We start from the raw sequence: 22,472 nt of genomic DNA on the forward strand, positions 1-22,472 counted from the left end.
TTTTACACTAAGGTCAGAAAAGTAGATAACAAATTAATATATACACATGTGAAATAAGAAAGCAGTGAGGGCCATAAGTATTTGGTGGTTTATAAGAGGGTTAAAAGGGGCACTGAGATCGGTGGAGGAGAGATCACAGGTGTTGGGAATTTCACACTGAGGTTGGCAGGACTGGGTATAGAAGGAGGCCAGGGCAGGGCCAGGTGGGCAAATCTGAAGGAGGAACATCGTGCATTTGCTCCACTCTGAAAGTGACGTCCTCCTTGGACTTTGGGCCCTGGTGTCTGGCTGGCCTCTCCTTGTATTGGCGTGCTGGAAGACCATTCACGTGAATTTTGAAATTATCCCATGAGTGATGGGAGCTAAAATTGAGAGTAACAAAACTAACAAAGAGCTGAAATTTGCAGTACATGGAGCTGATTGACCAGGGAGGATGGATAAGAGGGACAGAGAATCATCCTGCAGAGAACACTGACAGGTTTTGAAGATGCTTTGATTTTCATGGAAGTTGAGCTTTGACGAAGAATGGGAAATAAGCTGGGAGTATACAGGAAAGCAGGGAGGCTGTGGAGGGAAAGGGGAAGGAAATCCCTAGTAGTTTATGTGTATACTTAGTGATAGAATTAATTCAAAATTAGAGACATGTTGCATATGTATTATATATACTATTTATAATATATTCTTTAATATAAAATATATAAATATATATACTTTACTTTTAAATGATCTGTATTATTATATGATGAAAAATGACAACGTGAAAATAAAATTAAATATTATAAATGAGAATGCAAATGCTATTAAAAATTGCAGTATGTGAAATAGCACATGATCTAACAATGAGATACAATGTAGTATCAGTGTAATTAGAAACTAAATAACAAAAAGAGTAATAATTCAGCAGGCATAGTATCTTTCCTACTTTGGCTTTTCTATTCTTCAGCCCTCTGGGAGCCAAGTAGTATGGAATGTGACTACAGAACAGTCGAGGAGATGGTCTTGTGTCAAAATGTCTTCCTGTAACATTGTATTCAAGGAAGGGCACTTGATCAATTGTCTCCACATTTGCCAATCTTTTGCGATGCTCTTCAAAATACATTAAGCATAGTAACTGCTGACCCCAGATGGTTCCTGTAAAAGAAATAAATTTATTTTCAACTTGAAGAAGTTCTCAAAATGTTCAAAACTATAGCATGAGTGTTTAAGTCATGTACATTGTTATTCAACCAGGGATAATGAAAATGTTGTCTGCATGGATTCTTTTACATACGTAGGTTCAGTAAAGGTTAAAGACAATAAAGATTGCTTTTGTTTCACTTTTAAGATGGTGGTTCATTCAAAGCTTCCAGGGCATTTGTCACACAAATGCATTCCTTGAATCATTCTCTGTGCTTTATCTTCTTTGTATGGTATCTTTACATTACCTACATGCCTACCTCTGTATTTTGTCTTCACTTCCACTCCCTGATCATTAGCTAACTAAGCACACATAAAAAGAATCCCTCCAAAGAAGTAACTTTTAATCTTTCCCACCTTCTCCCTGTTTTCTCACTTTGCTCACAGTCTTTACTTAAGGAAATTGTGTTTACTACAAATACCTAAATTAGAAACTGTGACACCAAAAACAGAGAAAGGGAAAGGTATGGGCTGAAGTTGGACCCTGGCTTTCAGTGGGATCTGTGAAATTCTTATGATGTCTCTTTCAGTTAACTACAATTAAAGTGGATATTCATGACCAAATCTGTGGGTGTGATTGCCTGCGTTAATTTCCTTATATTTATTCACAACCTGCATATATGACACTAGTGAGATTTAAAACACAGCCCTTAAGAAGGTCTCTTCTGGTATTTCAAAGCCAGTGTTTTCAAACAGAATTACCCCACCAAAATGTCCTATGTCCCTGTTAGGATACAATGTGGGTTCTGAAATGATTAAATGTACTGGTCCCTCATTAGTTCCCATACTTGCCTTCCTTCCAAAGGATTCCAAAATCACTAAGGGAAACTATGACCACTTGTGCCTATATATTAACACAGCAGGAGCTAAAACTTGATTAAAACTCAATGTTAGGGAGCTCTGAAAGGTTTTCTTAAATAAATGTTCATTTTCCAGTTAACAGATACTGCTCCTGAGGTGGTATCATGGGTTCAGGATGACAGACAGCATAACACTCATGACCTATGGGCTGCAGGTCTCCAGAAATTCGGGAATATAAGGACTGCAGCAAAGTGTTCCCCAGGTAAAATGGCCTGCACTTCTCCCTCCCCTCCTCCTCCTTCTCCCTCTTTCGCTACTCCTCTCCATCTACCTTTCCCAGCCTGTCCATCTCTTTCTATCTTTTTCCCTTTCTGCCCTTTTAAGTATATTGAGGTATTAAATTATATTACATTTTCTGCAGTTAATGCCATATTGTCATCACACTTTATCTCAGACACTGCCTTATCAAATGTCCTCCTGGTAATTTCTGCATTGGACATTTGGCTGAGAAGCTCTTCCCCACTACTAGGGTACAATGATTATTATAACAAAAATAATTACACTTCCCTAAGCAAAAAAGCTTTATCACTTACCCTTAATATTAATGTCTAAATACAACTAGAATTCACACTTGGCTGGAGTGATTGATATCCAGCTGCATTTGCTCCATAAAGTGAGGCAGCTCTCCCAACACTAAGAACCCCTCCTTTTTCCATTAGTAGTTGAGCCATGCTTAAATTTACATGGAGTCTGTCATACATGGGGCCTTGTGTCTCCAGTTATTCCTGTGCCTGTCACCTATTTGTTATGTAAATACTATACTGGTTTCCTAAGTGTGGCCTAGTAAAGAATAAAAAAACATAAATGTGCTAATATGTGGTATATTAAAAGGTGATAAATATATTATAGAAAGAAAATAAATTAGCATGAGGACACTAAGTATTTTGAGTGAGGCTGACTATTTAAATATGACCATCAAGAATGCCTTCACTGAGAATGCAATATTTAAACAGGGACCCATAAGTGGGAAATGTGTAATCTTTGCAAATATCTTGGGAAGTGCAACACAGGAAGAAGAATCAGTGCATTCAGTGCAAAGAGCCTCAGACAGGAATGTGCCTGTTATGTTGAGTAAGAGCAAAAAACCCAATGTTTCTCTGCTAAAGTATTTGAAATGTTTTTAACAAATATTTAAGTTATTAATATTAGGTATTCTAAAACAGTTTCAAATGTTAGATGAGAGAACATTGTCAAACTAATTTTAGAAAGCCAGCATTACATGAAAACAAAATCACACACAAGGGAACTACAAGAAAAGAAAACTATAGACCATTATTCCTGATGAACATTGGTGCAATGTATGCAATAAGAAATTAGCAAACTGAATTCAATGATACATTGAAAACATTATACATCATAATCAATTGGCATTTGTTTGAGTGATGCAAGAATGTATCAACATCCACAAACCAATCAATACGAAACACCACATTAACAAAATGAAGGTTTAAAACCATATTATTGGGGAAAAAGATGGTGGTGTGATAAATGAGTCAGAATTCTCCTCCCAAAACCACACGTAATATGAAAATACAACAAATAGAACTAATCCTAAAAAAAGTGACAAGAAGGAAGACTGCAACAAATTGCCTACATCTGGAGAAAAGAGGATATCTCATGGAAAAGTGTAAAGCAGCAAAGCTGTGATCTAGTGGGACTCAAGCACTTCCCCCAACCCAGCTCACTAGCAAAAGGAATAAAAACAGAAGCCCAGGAATGCTAAATACCAAGCCCTGGAGATCTACTCTGGGAGCATGAATCCATATTTCATGATGCTCTGGTGATTATAGTGGTTGGAAAGCAAAGACAGGTGGAATACTTGGAGAGAATGAGATTCCAGCCACTTGTGGAGAACTGGTACCCACAACTGGTTATTCTGGGACAAAAGAAAGGTGGGTGCTTTGAAAGATTTCTCAACAGTGAGAGGGCTCCTAAAGGGGCAAGGATTACACAGAGCTTGTTGCTCAGGAAAAAGGACAGGTGGACAAAATCATTCCGGTGCACACAGTCCAGCAGGTTGAATCTTTTGGGGGATTCAGGTACTCCATACCCCCAGCTGGCAATACAGACCCGATGCCCCCCACTGCAATATGCAGACTGCCCGTCTTTCCTCCCAGCTGGAACCTGCTTGCTACCCTGCTGTTCCCACCATCATTCCAGGCCAGCCAGATTGCAGCTCCGCCTATGGCAGCTATAGGGGCATATCACAAAGGCTATTTGCTGCATGCTTTGCTCACTGGCCCTGGCAGTGGAGGCAGGCATTAAAGCTGGGAGCAGGAAAAAGCTTTCTTCCTGGAAGATAAGGGCACTGCTCACCTATAACAACTGCCATCACTGCAGGTGCTGGGTGTCTCTGGATAGTAGAGCTTCTGGTCCCTAGAGGGTGACACCTACACAAAGCTGTTATTCCACACTATTCAGTAGGATTATGGAAACACAGAAGGATCTTGTTGTATCAAAAATCCATCAAACACAAGAAATCTCAGTGAAAATAAAATAATCTTCCTGATAAGGATTTCAAAACAAAAATTATAAACATGCTAATGGAACTACAGAAAAAATTTCAGGGTCTCAGGATGAATTCAAGGAAGAGAAACTTTGAAAAATACAGTGTCTGAAATGAAACTTACAAGGAGTGGTTGAAAAGCAGACTTGAAGAGGTAGAGGAAATGGTAAAGGGAATAGAAATTAGGGAACAGAAATTCAAAGAAGCTAAGGCAGAGAGAGGAAAAGAATATCTAGGAATAAAAGAATAATAAGGCAACTCTGTGAACAATTCAAATGAACAATATTCATATTTTAGGGGTATCAGAAGAAGAAGAGAGAGAAGAAGGCATGGAAACTGTCTTTGAAGAAGTAATTGCTGAGAACATCCCCAATTTGGGGAACAAAATAGTCTCTCAAAACATGGAAATGCACATATCTCTCAACACAAGGAAACCAAGGAAGACAATATAATACAATAATTAAAATTATATTATAATAATTAAAATGGCAAATATCAAGGACAAGGACAGAGTATTAAAAGCAGAATTAGAGAGAAAACATCACATACAAAGGAAAACCCATCAGGCTGTCATCAGACTTCTCAGCATAAACCTTACAGAAGTGAGTGGCACGACGTATTTAATGCAATAAAGAGAAGGGCCTTGAACCAAAAAATGGTCTACTTAGCAGATTATCATATAAATTTGAAGCAGGGATTAAACAATTTCCAGATCAGCAAAAGTTGAGGGAATTTACTTCCACAAATCATCTCTACACTGTATTTTAAAGGGACTGTTCTAGATGTAAGTAGTCTGAAAGCTCAATAGCTGTCACCAGAGAAAATAAAACCACAGTAAAGGAATAAAACTCATTAATTACTAAGCAAATAGAAAATTAAATAAACTATCCACAAAGTTAGTCAAGGGATACATAAAGAGTACAGAATATGACACCTAACATACGAAGAGTGGAGAAGGAAAAAGAAAGGGAGGAAAAAAAGAATCAATAGATTGTGTTTGTAATTGTGTAATAAGTGACTTAAGTTAGACTGTTAGATAGCAAAGAAGCTGCCCTTGAACCTTTGTTCACCACAGATCTAAAGAGTACAATGGCAATAAGTACATATATATTGATAATCACCCTAAATGTAAAAGGACCAATCAAAAGACATAAAGTTACAGAAGGATATAAAAGCAAGCCCCACATATATGCTGCCTACAAGAGACTCACTTCAAACCCAAAGACAAACACAGACTAAAAGAGAAGGGATGGGAAAAGATACTTTATGCAAACAATAGGGAGAAAAAAGCAGGAGTTGCAGTACTTGTATCAGATAAAATAAACATCAAAACAAAGCTAACAAGAGACCAAAAACAGTATATAATGATAAAAGGGTAAGTCCAACAAGAGGATGTAAACATTATTAATATCTACACAAAAAAACATAAGAGCACCCAAATATGTGCAACAGCTACTAACAGAATTAAAGGGAGAAATAGAATGCAATGCATTCATTTTAGACTTCCACACGCCACTCACTATAAGGAAAGATCAAGCACTCAGAAACTAAATAAGGAGACAGAGGCATTGAACAACACATAGAAGAGATAGATCTAACAGACATTGACAGAACACTCCACCCAAAAGCAGCATGATAAACATTTTTCTCAAGTGCACATGGAACATTTTCCAGAATAGATCACATGATAGGCCACAAAAAAGAGCCTGAGTAAATTCAAAAACATTGAAATTGTACCACCAATTTCTCAGACCACAAAGATATGAAACTAGACATAAATTGTGCAAAGAAAACATAAAAGCCCACAAACATATGGCGGCTTAACAACATGCTCCTAAATAATCAATGGATCAAAGACCTAATAAAAACAGATGAAGCAATATATGGAGACAAATGAAAACAACATCCCAATTCCCCAACTTCTGTGGGATGCAGTGAAGGCAGTTCTAAATGGAAAGCATATAGCAAAACAGGCCTATCTAAAGAAAGAAGAACAAAAAAATTGAATTGGTAATCAAAAAACTACTTAAGAACAAAATGCCTGGATCAGATGGCTTCACCACAGAATTTTATCAAACACTTAGTGAAGACCTAATACCCATCCTCCTTACTTAAAGTTTTCCAAAATGGAGAAGAGGAGTGAATACTTACAGTCTATGAGGCCATCATCACTCTAACATCAAAACCAGGCAATGACACCAAAAAAAGAGAGAAAATTACAGACCAATATCCCCAACGAACATAAATGTAAAAATACCCAACAAAGGAGAAGCAACTGCATTCAAAAATACATTAAAAAATCATCCATCATAATCAAGTAGGATTTATTCCAGGGATGCAAGGATGGTACATTACATGAAAATCCATCAACATCATCCACCACATAAATAAAAAGGACAAAAACCACATGATCATCTCCATAGATGCCAAAAAAGCATTTGATAAAATTCAACACCCATTCATGATAAAAATTCTCAACAAAATGGTCATTGAGGGCAATTACCTGAACATAATAAAGGCCATATATGACAAACATACAGCCAACATCATATGTAAAAGCAAAAAGCTAAAAGGTTTCCCTTTAAGGTAGGGAACAAGACAAAGATGCCACTCTCACCACTTTTATTCAATATAGTCCAGGAGGTCCAAGCCACAGCATTGAGAAAACACAAAGTAATAAAAGGCTTCCATATTGGTAAGGAAGAAGTTAAATTGTCACTATTTGTAGATGACATAATATTGTACATAAAAAACCCTAAGTATACACTAGAAAATTATTAGAACTAATAGGTGAATTCAGTAAATTTGCAGGATACAAATTAACACAGAGAAATCTGTTGCATTCCTATATACTAACAATGAACTGGAAAACAATTCCATTTATAATTGCATCAAAAAGAATAAAATACCAGGAATAAACCTAAGCAAGGATGTGAAAGACCTATACTCTGAAAACTACAATATAATCATCAAGGAAATTAAGAAAACACCAATAAATGGAGATACATCTCATTCTCATGGATAGGAAGAATTAATATTGTCAAAATGGCCATTCTGCCTAAAGCAATATACAGATTCAAAGTAATCCCTATCAAAATACCAACAACATCTTCAATGAACTAGAACAAATAGTTCTAAAATTCATGTGAAACCACATAAGCCTCCAAATAGCCAAATCAATCCTCAGAAGGAAGATTCATGCTGGGGGATTATGCTCCCCATCTTCAAACTCTGTTACAAAGCTACAGTAATCAAAAACAATTTGGAAATAGCACAAGAACAGACCCACAGTTCAATGCAACAGAATAGAGAGCCCTGGTATAAGCACAAACATATATATGGTCAATTAATATATAGTAAAGGGGCTATGGATGTAAAATGGGGAAATAGCCTGTTCAACAATGGCTGTTAACAGGCAAACCTATACAGCTACATGTAAGATACAGAAACTGTATAACTGTCTAACCCCATACACAAAAGTAAACTCAAAATGGATCAAAGACTTAAATGTAATTCATGAAAATGTAAAACTCTTAGAAGAAAATATAGGCAAAAATCTCTTGAATATAAACATGAGTAACTTTTTGCAGAACTTTTTCCTTCCCTCGGGTATGGGAAACAATAGCAAAACTGAACAAATGGGACTACATCAAACTAAAAAGCTTCTGTATAGCCAAGGACATCATCAGTTGAACAAAATGGTATCCTATACTCTGGGAGAATGTATTTGTAAAAGATATGTCTGATAAGAGTTTAACATTGAAAATATATAAAGAACTCACATGCCTCAAGAGCCGAAAAGCAAACTATCCCATTAATAAAAGGGCAGAGGATTGAAGAGACACTTCTTCAAAGAAGAAATTCAGTTGGCCAACAAGCACATGAAATGATGCTCCATGTCGCTAATCAGGGAAATTTTGATAATTTGATAATCAAAATATTGGTAGGGATTGCATTGAATCTGTACATTGCTTTAGGCAGAATGGCCATTTTGATAATATGCAAATTTTAATGCAAATTAAAACCACAATGATATATCACCTCACTCCAGTTACGATGACCAACATCCAATAAGAAAAGAATCAACAAACCCTGGAGAGGATGCTGAGGAAGCAAAACCCTCTACACTGTTGGTGGGAATGCAAATTAGTTCAAAAATTGTAGAAAGCAATGTGGAGGTTCCTCAAAAAACCAAAAATAGAAATACCATTTGATCCAGGAATTCCACTCCTAGGAATTTACCCAAAGAAAACAAGATCATAGATTTAAAAAGACATATGCACCCCTATGTTTGTTGCAGTACTATTTACAACAGCTAAGATATGGAAGCAAACTAACTGTCCATCAGTAGATGAATGGATAAAGAAGATGTGGTACATATACACAATGAACTATTAATCAGCCATAAGAAGACAAATCCTACCCTTTGCAACAACATGGATGGAGCTAGACGGTATTATGCTCAGTGAAATAATCCAGGCAGAGAAAGACAAGTACCAAATGATTAAACTCATCTGTGGAGTGTAACAACAAAGCAAAAACTGAAGGAACAAAATAGCAGCAGACCCAGAGACTCCAAGGAGGGATTAGCAGTTACCAAAGGGAGAGAGGGTGGAGAGGAAAGGTGGGAAGGGAGGCAGAAGGGCATTAAGAGGTATTATGATTAGCCCACATAATGTAGGGGGAGTGCACGGGGAAGGCAGTATAACACAGAGAAGACAAGTAGTGACTCTATAGCATCTTACTACGCTGATTGACAGTGATGGCAATGGTGTGTGTGGGGGGATTTAATAGTAAGGGCAGATGTAGTAGCCACTGTGTTACTCATGAAAAACCATCATACAATCGTATATCAATGACAACTTTAAAAAAAAAAAAAAAATAAATAAATAAATAGAAAAATCCATATTATCAGCTCATTACATGAAGAAAAATTACTTGACAAAATGCAACATCCATTCATGATAAAATACTAATGAAATTGTATTTAACCACAAAATAATACCAAAGAAGAAAATCCCATGGTTGACATCATCCTCAATGGTGAACTCATAACTTGTCCTCTAACAGCAGGATAAGCACAATTGGGCAGAATCTTATCAGTCTTTTGGGAAATGCTAGCAACAACAATTAGAAAAAAATGAAATAACAGTCATCGAGAGCAGAATGGAAGAAGATAAACTGTGTCTATTTGCAGATTACATGCTATTATAAATAGGAAGCAAATACCTAAAAACTTCAGTGAAAAATTAGAATTTCAATGAAATCAGTGAAGTTTAAGGATTGGCAATAAATTTATCCAAATAAATTGCATTTCTAGGCCCTAACAACAAGGTATCAGAAAGAGAAATTAAAGACACAATCCCACTCATGGCAGCATCAAAAAGAATGACCAAAGAGGAATAAATTAAGCCAAGGTGGGTGAAAAACAGGTAGTGAAAATGAGAAGACATAGAAAAAAGAAACTGATGGGAACACACATAATTCCAGGTCATGCATTGGAAGATTAATATTGTTAAATTGTCCGTACTCCCTAAAGCAGTATACAAATTCATTGAATTTCCTACCAAAATTCAAATGGTATTTTTCACAGAAAAAGCACCATAAAATAGTTCATAGGGACCCAAAAAGTCACAGAATTAGCAAAGCAACCTAGAGATGGTGGTATCACACATCTTCATATCGATTTATATTACAAAGTTATACTAATCAAACAGTAAAGTATTGGCATGAAAACAGACACACAGCTCAATGGAATAGACTGGACAGTCCAGGAATAAACCTATGCATATGTGGTCAATTAATATATGGCAAAGGAGCCAAGGTAATACAAAGGAAAAAAATAGTCTCTTCATTGAGTAATGCTGGGAAAACCTATGTACATCCATATGCGAAAGAATGAAACTGCACCACTATCTCACACCATAGAGAGAAATCCAATCAAAATGAATTCAAGATGTGAATATAAGACCTGAAACTACAAAACTTTTAGAAGAAAACATAGGCAGAAAGCTCTTTGATATTTTGCTTGCAATAATATTTTGGATAAGAAATAAAAAATAAATGCAACAAATGCAAAAATAAGAAACTACATACATAAAACTTAAAAGCTTATGTTCAGCAAAGGAGCCCATCAACAAAATGCAAGGAAAATTGCTGATTGGGAGAAATTACTTGCAAATCATCTATCTGATAAGGGTTCATATCCAAAATAAACAAAGAACTCCGTAGCAACAAAATACACCCATCCAGATAAAAAATCAGTAGAAGCTCTGTACTGACTTCGGTGTGCATATGCATTTGAAATTATAGGTGAACACCTATTTGTTTAAGTATTTTTATGTATAGATACATATATACACAGAAAGATACGTTTTTGTCTGATCGCAGTGCAGTAACAGCTCCACAGTGCGATCACAATGTGCACACTAGATAGTCTATAAGTAACAGAAACCTTTCTGTCACAGTTTTGGAGACTAGAAGTCCAAGAGCATGGTGCCAGCAGATTCAAGGCTCTCTTCCTAGTTCATAGTTGTGGCCTTCTTGATGTGTGCTCACATGGTGGGTAGAGATAAGGGTCTCTAGAGCTTCTCTTTTGAGAGAACTAATCGAATACATGGACATTTTATCTTCATGACCTAACCATCTCCCAAAGGTACTACTCCCAATACCCATCACCTTTAAGGGATAGGATTACAATATATAAATTCTGGGGGGACACAAACATTCAGACCATAGGCAAAAGAAATAAATATATGTACATATAACTCATCATTCCTTTCTACTAAGAAACAAATGATATGGTAACTGGAACTCCTTTCCAGTGTCTCAGTCTAAATCCCCTGATAGCCAATAAGGTAACCTGAGGTTTCAGGGGGGAACTTCTGGGCCACCACAGTTTAACTCTTCATCCCATGCCACTCAGAGACCCATAAGACACTAACCTGAATCTACATATTTACCCTGTATAATGTTGATGGCCAGTCACAAAAGGACTCTCACAACATTTAGTTGATTGGAGGGACATGTGCCTTCAAATGGAATTGAAAGGTGGTCATTAAAATGAGTCCCTGCTACTGACCCATAAAGTGCTGACTTGGCTTCAATTAGGAGGACGTCTAACTGGAGCACATACGACCATTTGGGCTCCCATAGACATGCACTGCACACTGAATGGTTCATCGCAGTCAGCTGAAGTGGTAAAAATATATTTAAAATACTCAGATCCTTTCTCCTTTTGTGAACCCCTCTATTTTCTAATATTGCTTTCAAAGAACAGGCCACTTTCTTATTAAGAATTTATGTTTTAACTTGTACTAAAGCATTACTTAAAATATTTCTGATCTTCCAAATGCTGATTGTTTTCTATCATTTATATACACCATATTTGCACAGCAAAAGGGTCACCATTTGATCAGCCCATTTGATGCCATGAGAAAACCTTGCATTGGAAATGGGCTTTGTGTTGTGAGCTATGCAATCAACTGAATGAATGAGAATGGAAGGGGCAATAAGAATTTGTCCTCTGAAAACATTCCAAAATAGAAATCTGGGCTACCTGAGAGGAAAACTCAGTATAAGAAGTAGAAATAAAATTAGAAATCAGTAATATTGGGTCATCAAAGGGAAAAATCTGGCAGAGGGAAGATGGTTAGCGGATTAATGGGGCATGCCCTGCGGCACAACCATGGGAGTAAGGTGGAAAAAAAGCCCTTTAAGTTCTTCCCTATGCAAATCACTACTTAGGACTTTACTTTAATGGTAAAAGCCATTTAAATGACCCAAAGAAACATTTAAAATCTTTGGGGTATATTCTTTCTTTTTTAAAACAGTTTCATTCACATAGGTTACAATTTACCGTTATTAGTCTGTACAACCCATGAGTTTTTAAAAATATATTCACAAGGTTATACAGTCATCAGCATGATCGAATTTTAGAATATTTTGCAACCCACCAATTGATTTGCAAATATTTCCATAGCCATTGGCAGTAAATTAACATTCCTCATCTAACCATCAGCCCCAAGCCACCATTATTTACAATGTATCTCTATTAATTCACCTATCTGGACTTTTCCTATAAATGGAATCATAAAATACATGAACTATTGTGTCTGGCTTCTTTCACATTACACACTATGTTCAAAGTTCATCCATGTTGTAACATTTCTCAGGACTTCACTCCTTTTCATGACCAAAGAATATTCTATTTTACAACTATACCACTTCGCCTATCATTTCTTCAGTTAATGGACATTTGTCTTGTGTCTACATTTTTGCTCTCATGAATAATGCTGATATGAATATCCATGTGTGATTTGTGGTGTAGGCATTATGTGTTCTTTCTTTGGGGTATGGAGAAATAGAATTTATGGGTAATATAATATCTCTATGTATTAATATTTGAGGATCTGCTAAACCAATTTCCAGTGTAGCTGTACCATTTTACAATCCTATCAGAAATATATGAGAATTCTAATTTCTCCATGTCCTTGCCAACATTTGCTACTGTATTTTTGGTTATCACACTCCTAGTGAGTGTGAAGTGATATCTCATTACAGTTCCTCATCACATATATAATTTGCAAATATTTTCTCCATTCTGTTGGATTGTCTTTTCACTTGTTTGAAATTTTTTCTATTGATGTATTGCTGATATACAATCACATGTTGTTTTCAAATATTCAACACAGTGGTTCAATAGTTACCCATATTATAAAATCCTCACTTCTATTGCAGTTACTTTCTATCAACATAGAAAGATGCTACAGAATCACCAACTATATTCTCTGTGCTGTACTACTATCCCCGTGACAAACATATATTATGACTGAGAGTTTTCCTACTGCTTTATTCCCCTCAGCCTCCCCATCCACCTACCCCAACTGCTCCACCATGGTAACCACCAGTCACTTCTCAGTGTCTATGAGTCTACTGCTGTTTTGCTCAGTTTGTTTTGCTTTACTTTTATATTCCAAAATTCAGTGAAATCATATGGTATTGTCTTTGTCCACCTGGCTTATTTCACTGAGCATAATGACCTTTAAATCCATCCATGTTGTTTCAAATGGCAGAATTTCTTGTCATTTCCTGTCTGAAAAATATTCCATTCTGTATATGTACCACATCTTCTTTAGCCGTTCGTCTATTGATGGATGCTTAGATTGATTCCATATCTTGGCTATTGTAAATAATGTGGCAATAAACACAAGGGTGCATATATCTTATAAAATCAGGGATTTTCTTTCCTTCCTGTAAATTCCTGTAAGTGAAATTACTGGGTCATATGATATTTCTATTTTTAGTTTTCTGAAGTACCTCCACAGTGCTTTCTTAAGCAGTTTTATCAATTTACATTCCAACCAGCAGTGTGGAGGGTTCCCATACCTCCACATCCATACCAACCTTGGGCATATTTTGTCTTTGGGGTTGTGGCTATTCTAACTGGTCTGAGGTGATTTTGGTTTTGGTTTGCATTTCTCTGATAAGTTATGTGGAGCATCTTTTCATGAGCCTGTTGGCCATCTGTATTTCTTGTTTGGAGCCTGTTCAAGCCCTCTGCCCATTTCAAATCAGGTTATTTTTTCATTGGTGTTGAGGCATATGAGCTCTTTATATATTTTGGATGTTAACTCCTAAATGGATAAACCATTTACAAATATATTCTCCCATAATGCAGGTTGGCCTTTTGTTCTGTGGATGGTGTCCTTTGATGTATGGAAACTTTTTAGTTTGATGTAGACCCATGTGTTCATTTTTAATTTTATTTCCCTTCTTCAAGGGAAGATGTATCCAGGAAAATATTGCTCATACTTACGTTCAGAGATTTGTGCTAGGTTTTCTTCTAAGAGTGTTGTGGTTTCATGTCTTAACATTTCGCTCTTTGATCCATTTCAAGTTTAATTTTGTGTATGGAGTTAATAATCCAGTTTCATTCTCTTGCATGTAGCTATCCAGTTCTTACAACACATTACTGAAGAGGTTGTCTTCTCCCCATTGTATATTCATGGATCCTTTATCATATCCTAAGTGGCCATGTATTTGTCGGACTACACATATGGGCTCTCTTTGGTGTATCATTTATCTATGGGTCTCTTCTTGTGCTAGTAACATACTATTCTTATTACTGTAACATTTCATTATAGCTTGACATCAGGGATTGTAATCCCCTCAGATTTGTTCTCTTTCTCAGGGTTGTTTTGGCTAGTCAAGATCTTTTGTGAAAGCATGTGTATTTGAGAACTATTTGTTTCAGTTTTGTGAAAAACACTGTTAGTACTTTGATAGGGATTGCAATGAATCTATAAATTGCTTTGGGTAGGAGGGCCATTTTGACACTATTAAATCTTCCTAACCATGAGCATAGGATAGATATCCATTTATTTGTTTCTTTTTTAATTTCTCCCATGAGTGTCTTCTAGTTTTCAGAGTGTATGTCTTTTGCCCCTGTGGTTATGTTTGTTCCTAATTATTTCATTCTTTTTCATGCAATTGTAAATAGAATTGCTTCCCTGATTTCCCTTCCTGCTAGCTCATTGCTAGCATATAGGAATGCAACTGATTTCTGTATTTTAATTTTGTATACTGCAATATTTCTGAATCCAGTAATTAGTTCTAATAGTTTTTTGAATAGATATTCTATGTATAATACCAGGTCATCTGCAAATAATGACAGTCTAACTTTTCTTCCTTACCAATTTGAATGCGTTTATCTCTGTGTTGTCTAAATGCCATGACTAGGAGCTCCAGTACTATGCTGAATAAGTGTGAGGAGAGTGGACATCCTTGGCATGTTCCCAAACTTAGAGGGAAAGCTTTCAGCTTTATGCCATTCAGTATGATGTTAGCTGTGTGTTTGTCATATATGGCTTTTATTTTGTTGAGGATGAACCCTTTATTCTCTCTTTTTTGAGAGATTTTATCTTGAATGGATATTGAATAATGTCAAATGCTTTTTCAGAGTCTATTGAGATGATCATGTGGTTTCTTAGCCTTTTTGTTAAAGTGTTATGTGACATTGATTGATTTATGAATATTACACCATCCTTGCATCTCTGGAATAAAAACAACTTGGTCCTGATGGATGATACTTTTGGTGTATTTTTTAATTTGGTTTGCTATTATTTTGTTGAGCATATTTATATCAATGCTCATCAAGAATATTAGTCCAAGTTTTTTTTTTCTTTTAGTGTCTACGTATGGTTGTCATATTAGAGCAATGATGGCCTCACCGGAGGAGCTTGGGAGTATTCCTTCCTATTCTACTTTTTGGAATACCTTAAGAAAGATGGGTAATAGCTCTTGTTTCAATGTTTGGTAGAATTCAACTGTGAAGCCACCTGATACTGTACTTTTGCTTATTGGGAGTTCTGATTACCAATTGAGTTTAATTGTTGGTAATTGGTCTGCTCAGATTTTGTTTATTTCTGGGTCAGCTTTGGAAGGTTGTACTTTCTACAATATTGTTCATTTCTACTAGGATGTCCAACTTTTTGGCATATAATTTTTCATAGTATTCTCTGATGATTCTTTGGATTTCTGTGGTATCTGTTGTGACTACTCCCTCTTCATTAATGACTCTAAGTGTGTATTCTCTACTTTTTCTTGATAAATCTGGCTAGGGATTTATCTATTTTGTGTATTTTCACAAAAAAAATCAGCTCTTGGTTTCATGTATTCTTTCTATTGTTTTATTCTTTCCTATATTTTTTATTACCACTCCAATTTTTATTATGTCCTTCGTTCTACTAACTTTGGGTTTCATTTGTTCTTCTTTTTCTAGTTTCTTTAATTGTGATTTTAGACTGCTTATTTTGGATTGTTCTTGTTTCTAAAGGTAGGCCTCTATAGTTTTGAACTTACCTCTTAGAACTGCATTTGTGGTGTCCCACAAATATTGAACTGTTGAGTTTTGTGGTATATAGCCCACATTTTTTATAATTCACATAAGTTAAATTTCCTTCCTCAGAGGTCATTAAATATAGCTTAAATCTTCTGTCCTTTCTCCCTGCCTATGGGTAAAAATTCCTGCCTCCTTTACTAGACATTTGATCACTACATTTTTGACATTTTCTTCAATGCAATTTCATCCTCATTGTGTTCCTTTCACTAGACAAAATCAGAAATAAATTTAGCTATATTGTAAACACCTGATTAAATAAGACATTAAATTGTCTTATCTTTCAATAACCAACAGATTTATAGTATATAATCATACCTAATACTACTGAGAAACTAAGTTTGCATATTAATGAGAAGCCATTCAATTATTAGATTAGCTATCAGAATAGAGAACTTACCAGATTTTGGGTATGTGACTATGAAGACATCATCATCTCTGATTTCAAAATCATCCAAATTTTCTAAAAAGTCTACATCAATTCCAGAATATGTAAAATTATATCCTTTAAATGTGAATAAAAATTTTCCTGTGTCCTCCATAATTCAATTGCCTGCAAAAGACAGATATATTATTTGAGAGAAGTCCAGTACAATTTGAGGTCTTCTTCTCTTACATATCCTTGCCTCTCATCCATAATTATGAACGCAAATTAATTTCTTTTTTTCCCACAGACTCTGATAACATGCTGGCTCTGGAAGCTATGGTATCAAATTCTGTATGTGTGGGCTTTGCCCAAATGCCCAGGAGCCTGCTGGCCATGGGTTTGGTCTCCATTTTACATGTGTGTCTTCCTTTCATGTAGCTATAGGGAAAAAGCTTGAAAGTTATTATTGTGATAGTTACAAAGGTAATGCTTAAATCAGAATTCTGATGTATCCTAACACAGTAAAAATGAATACACTAATATGACTTAAACAGACTTCAGAATCAATTCTTTGTTTCTCTAGACTGACAGTCCATGAGCTGGGCCTTTTTATCCCTTTAACAGAACCAAAATGCCTTAAGGTTGATGAGGTCTTAATAACGACTTCATCCTCAACTTTCGGTTAGGATTTTTTTGCTTATATTATATTTTGCAACCACATATTTAAATTTGATATTATTACTTAACCTTCAACTTGTTTAGAGCAATTGGGTAAGTATTATGAAGTAACAGACATGAGAGTTCACAAGGAAACATGAGAAATTTCAAATGAGCAATCAAATTGAGTTGTGAATAATGACAATTTCAACTATGACACAAAATAAAAGTGTAAAGGAAAACATTCAAACAGTGGTCTCATGTAGAATGTGCACCAAGCTTTGTGAGTCATCATACATGTATACGTTTGCCTTTTGTTATCACCTGTCAGTAGGCTTATTTAAAAAGTCTCTTATATACTAAGAATTCTGAGGTTAGTTGATTTTGGGATTCTTCCAGAAAATTCTCCAGATTCCCTTTCTTTTTTTTCATTTTTCCCAAATATATCCCACTTATAGCTAGCAAAGAGGAGCTCCAGAACTTTATATTTTGACAGCAATTTGAGGAATCTTGGGACATGTATTCCTCTAAAAAAGTAAATGAATTTGTAAAATATTTTACAGTCACTCTGTAACAAGTAAATCAATATTTGTTGCCTCTGTTCAAAACTGAAATTTAAGAAATGTATGAATTGTCTGGATGAATAACACAAATTCAAAGCCAGGACTGGAGTGAAGGCCATGAATGGGACAGTGGAGGAGGAAAGATAAAGATTTATTACATCAATAGTATAGTCTTCTCTAAGAAGTCTCCTTGGGATAAGACAGACAGCCTGATTGGTACCTTGGGGCCCTTATTTGGTTTCAAATACTGACTTCTATTATAAAGAAGCAGTGCTCCTTGAGGAGTAGCTGATTCTGTGTCTCTGGGTGAAAATAATAATGATATATCTGTAACAACTTCACCTATTATTAAGCAAAATTTCAGGGCTATGGGTATAACACTAATGTGTCAAAGGTCAAAATGAGGACTGTAGTGAACCAAGGGACATTTGGAGCATCAGCAGGCACAGAATGATTACAGTCAATTAGAAAAAGAAACATTGCATGAGAAGCATGAATCATCATGATGATTTTAAAAGGAATGTAAGCAATTGATGTATTCTGCCACAAATTCCTAAAATCCTTAACAGAAATTATGTGACTTCCACATGTAAATCTGATCAGTAAACATGTAATCAGTTTTCCATTGTTAGTAACAATAGGGAGGACAAGTTTAGAATGCACTTAAAATAAATATGCATAGTTCCTCAGTTTAGATTAAGGAGTAAAGAGAATTACTTCAAAGAATATAGAAAATACACACTAACTTCTAGTAGCCAGATTAAAAGTTATGAGAGAGAAAAGAAAATGTAAGTTCCATGGCCAGAACCCTCATGCGATTATAAATACTTAACCACTGTTTTTGTGCAATGATATTATATTCAGCCTGCTACACAGGGACATGCTTGCAAACACATTGGTGATAAGCAATTATTGCCTGCAGTGGTATAAAAAGACTCTGCTTAGTGCTAAGAGCAGAGCGGAGGCTGGAAGCAAGGGAAGAGTCTGGAGGGAAGACTGAGCCTGGAGTGGAGGCAGACAGCCCAATGCAGATGTGATTCTACCCTTAAAACTACCTCCATGAGAATAAAAATTGGTATAATCCCCCTAAAAATCCCAAATTCTTTTGTCATTTTTCAGTCTCACTGAATCCACAGTGAACTTGCCACAGGTTGGGTACCCTCTCTGACCACGTTTTGGCACAGTCCTTAAGATTTGCTTTAAACTACTAAATGTAAAATCCTGATCACATGGAGTGATACTTCAGCACACTGCCCCTATAGATGGGGAGACAGCAGCTATGCCCCAGTGGGCATATGGCCTGAGGTGGCTCTTCTCCTAAGAACTGAGCCCCTCCCCAGGTCTGAAGGGAGGTAGAGGTGATGCCTAAGGGAGTGTTGGAGGCCCCCTATGATATTGGGTAATCCTTAAATAAACAGAATGCCCATGTGTTGGTACGAACTGAATTTGGCTATTTAACTCAGTATAAGAAAGGCCTTATAGAGGCGGAGCCAAGATGGCGGCATGAATAGGACAGTGGGAATCTCCTCCCAAAAACATACATATTTTGAAAATACAACTAATCCCAAAAGAGAGACCAGAAGACACAGGACAAAAGCCAGACTACATCCACACCTGCGAGAACCCAGCGCCTGGTGAAAGGGGTAAGATACGAGCCCCGGCCTGGCGGGACCCGAGCGCCCCTCCCCCCAGCTCCCGGCGGGAGGAGAGGAGTCGGAGCGGGGAGGGAGAGGGAGCCCAGGACTGCTGAACACCCAGCACTAGCCACCCGCACCAGAGTGGAGACACAGTGCATGCGAGGAGTGCTGGAAACTAGGGAAACAGGACAGCAAGACCTTTGAGCAGGTCCTGAAGCGAGAGCCCCTGTGACAAAGAAAAGCGAGTGCTTTTTGAAAGTCTTAAAGGGACAGGGATCCCACAGCTGGACGGAAGCATCTCGGGACACAGTCCAGCAGCTGGAAATTCCAGGGAAAACCAGGCACACTAACCCCATGGGCAACAGCTCTGAGACCCCTCACGGAGGTAAACAGCCAAACAGCCCCGTTAATTACCCCTCTGGGGCCCGGAAATAGCAGAGCAGAAGCCTGAGGATGGCCATGCCCACAGCAAGGGAGCTTCCTCCATACTGGCCAGGCAAGATACAGAGACACAGTCTACACGCAATTGCCCAACACAAGCCACTAGGGGTCACAGTTGTCCCAGTAAAGAAAGGCCAGGAGCTCTCCCAGCTGACAGAAAGTAAATAGCTCACCATTGCACCTATCAACATGAAAAGGCAAAAAAATTTGATCCAGACAAGACTAACCCAGACAGCTTTGGCATCTGCTACATCTTCCCCTGAGGAAGAACCTGGGGAGATAGATTTAACCAGTCTTCCTGAAAAAGAATTCAAAACAAAAGTCATAACTGTGCTGATGGACTTGCAGAGAAATATGCAAGAACTAAGGAGGGAGAATACAGAAATAAAACAAGTTCTGGAAGGACATCAAAACAGAATGGACGAGATGCAACAGACCATTAATGGACTAGAAAACAGAGAACATGAACACAGAGAAGCTGATGCAGAGAGAGATAAAAGGATATCCAGGAATGAAAAAATTTTTAGATAACTGAGTGACCATTCCACATGGAACAATATCTGCATTATAGGGGCACCAGAAGTAGAAGAGAGAGAAAAAGGGATAGAAAGTGTCTTTGAAGAAATAATTGGTGAAAAATCCCCCAAACTAGGGGAGGACATGGCCTCTCAGACCACAGAGGTACACAGAACCCCATGACAAGGGATCCAAGGAGGGCAACACCAAGACACATAATAATTAAAATGGCAAAGATCAAAGACAAGGACAAAGTATTAAAGGTAGACAGAGAGAAAAAAAAGGTCACCTAAAAAGGAAAACCCTTCAGGCTATCACCAGACTTCTCAAGAGAAATCCTTCAGGCCAAAAGAGAATGGCATGATACAGTTAATGCAATGAAACAGAAGGGCCTCAAACCAAGAATACTGTATCCACCAGGATTATCATTTAAATATGAAGGGGGGATTAAACAATTCCCAGACAAGCAAAAGTTGAAGGAATTTGCCTCCCACAAACCAACTATACAGGGCATCATAAGGGACTGCTCTAGATGGGAGCACTCCTAAAAAGAACAGAGAACAAAACACCCAACATATGAAGAAGGGAGGAGGAGGAATAAAAAGGGAGAGAAATAAAGAATCATCAGACCATGTTTATAATAGCTCAATAAGCGAGTTAAGTTAGACGGTAAGATAGTAAAGAAGGTAACCTTGAACATTTGGTAACCACAAACTTAAAGCCTGCAAAGGCAATAAGTACATACCTTTCAATAATCACCCTAAATGAAAATGGACTGAATGCACCAATCAAAAGACACAGAGGAAGAGAATGGATAAAAAAGCAAGATCCAACCATATGCTGCTTACAAGAGACTCACCTCAAACCCAAAGACATGCACAGACTTCAAGTCAAGGAATGGAAAAAGATATTTCATGCAAACAACAGAGAGAAAAAAACAGGTGTTGCAATACTAGTATCAGACAAAATAGACTTCAAAATAAAGAAAATAACAAAAGACAAAGAAGGACATTACATAATGATAAAGGGCTCAGTCCATCAAGAGGATATAACCATTATAAATATATATGCAACCAATACAGGAGCACCAACGTATGTGAAACAAATACTAAGAGAACTAAAGGAGGAAATAGAATGCAATGCATTCATTCTGGGAGACTTCAACACACGACTCACTCCAAAGGACAGATCCATCAGAAAGAAAATAAGTAAGGTAACAGAGGCACTGAACAACACACTAGAACAGATGGACCTAATAGACATCTACAGAACTCTACATCCAAAAGCAACAGGATACGCATTGTTCTCAACTGCATATGGAACAATCTCCAGAATAGACCGCATACTAGGCCACAAAAAGAAACTCAGTAAATTCCAAAAGATTGAAATCCTACCAAACAACTTTTCAAACCACAAAGGCATAAAACTTGAAATAAACTGTACAAAGAAAGCAAAAAGCTCACAAGCACATGGAGGCTTAACAACACCCTCCTAAATAATCAATGGATCAATGACCAAATCAAAATGGAGATCCAGCAATATATGGAAACAAATGACAACAACAACACAAAGCCCCAATTACTGTGGGATACAGCGAAAGCAGTCTTAACAGGAAAGTATAGAGCATTCCAGGCATACTTAAAGAAGGAAGAACAATCCCAAATGAATGGTCTAACATCATAGTTATCGAAATCGGAAAAAGAAGAACAAATGAGGCCTAAGGTCAGCGGAAGGAGGGACATAATAAAGATCAGAGAAGAAATAAATAAAATTGAGAAGAATAAAACAATAGCAAAAATCAATGAAACCAAGAGCTGTTTCTTTGAGAAAATAAACAAAATAGATAAGC

General features: G+C 36.9%; 1 protein-coding gene across 2 annotated transcripts in view; it reads right to left on the reverse strand.

Moving 5' to 3' along the window:
• The window catches only part of LOC118916506 (amine sulfotransferase-like), an 84,916-nt gene that overhangs the window by 39,858 nt on the left and 22,586 nt on the right, over positions 1-22,472 (reverse strand). For both annotated transcript variants that reach the window (XM_057489318.1, XM_036893562.2), the window contains exons 2-3: positions 16,843-16,995; positions 923-1,131 (exon numbers count right to left, since the gene is read on the reverse strand). In XM_057489318.1, the coding sequence (XP_057345301.1) occupies positions 923-1,131; positions 16,843-16,984 (351 nt within the window). In that variant the 5' untranslated portion in view covers positions 16,985-16,995. The remainder of the gene's footprint in view (positions 1-922; positions 1,132-16,842; positions 16,996-22,472) is intronic.

The sequence above is a fragment of the Manis pentadactyla genome, chromosome 12 (genome assembly GCF_030020395.1).
Source record: "Manis pentadactyla isolate mManPen7 chromosome 12, mManPen7.hap1, whole genome shotgun sequence".
NCBI lineage: Eukaryota > Metazoa > Chordata > Mammalia > Pholidota > Manidae > Manis > Manis pentadactyla.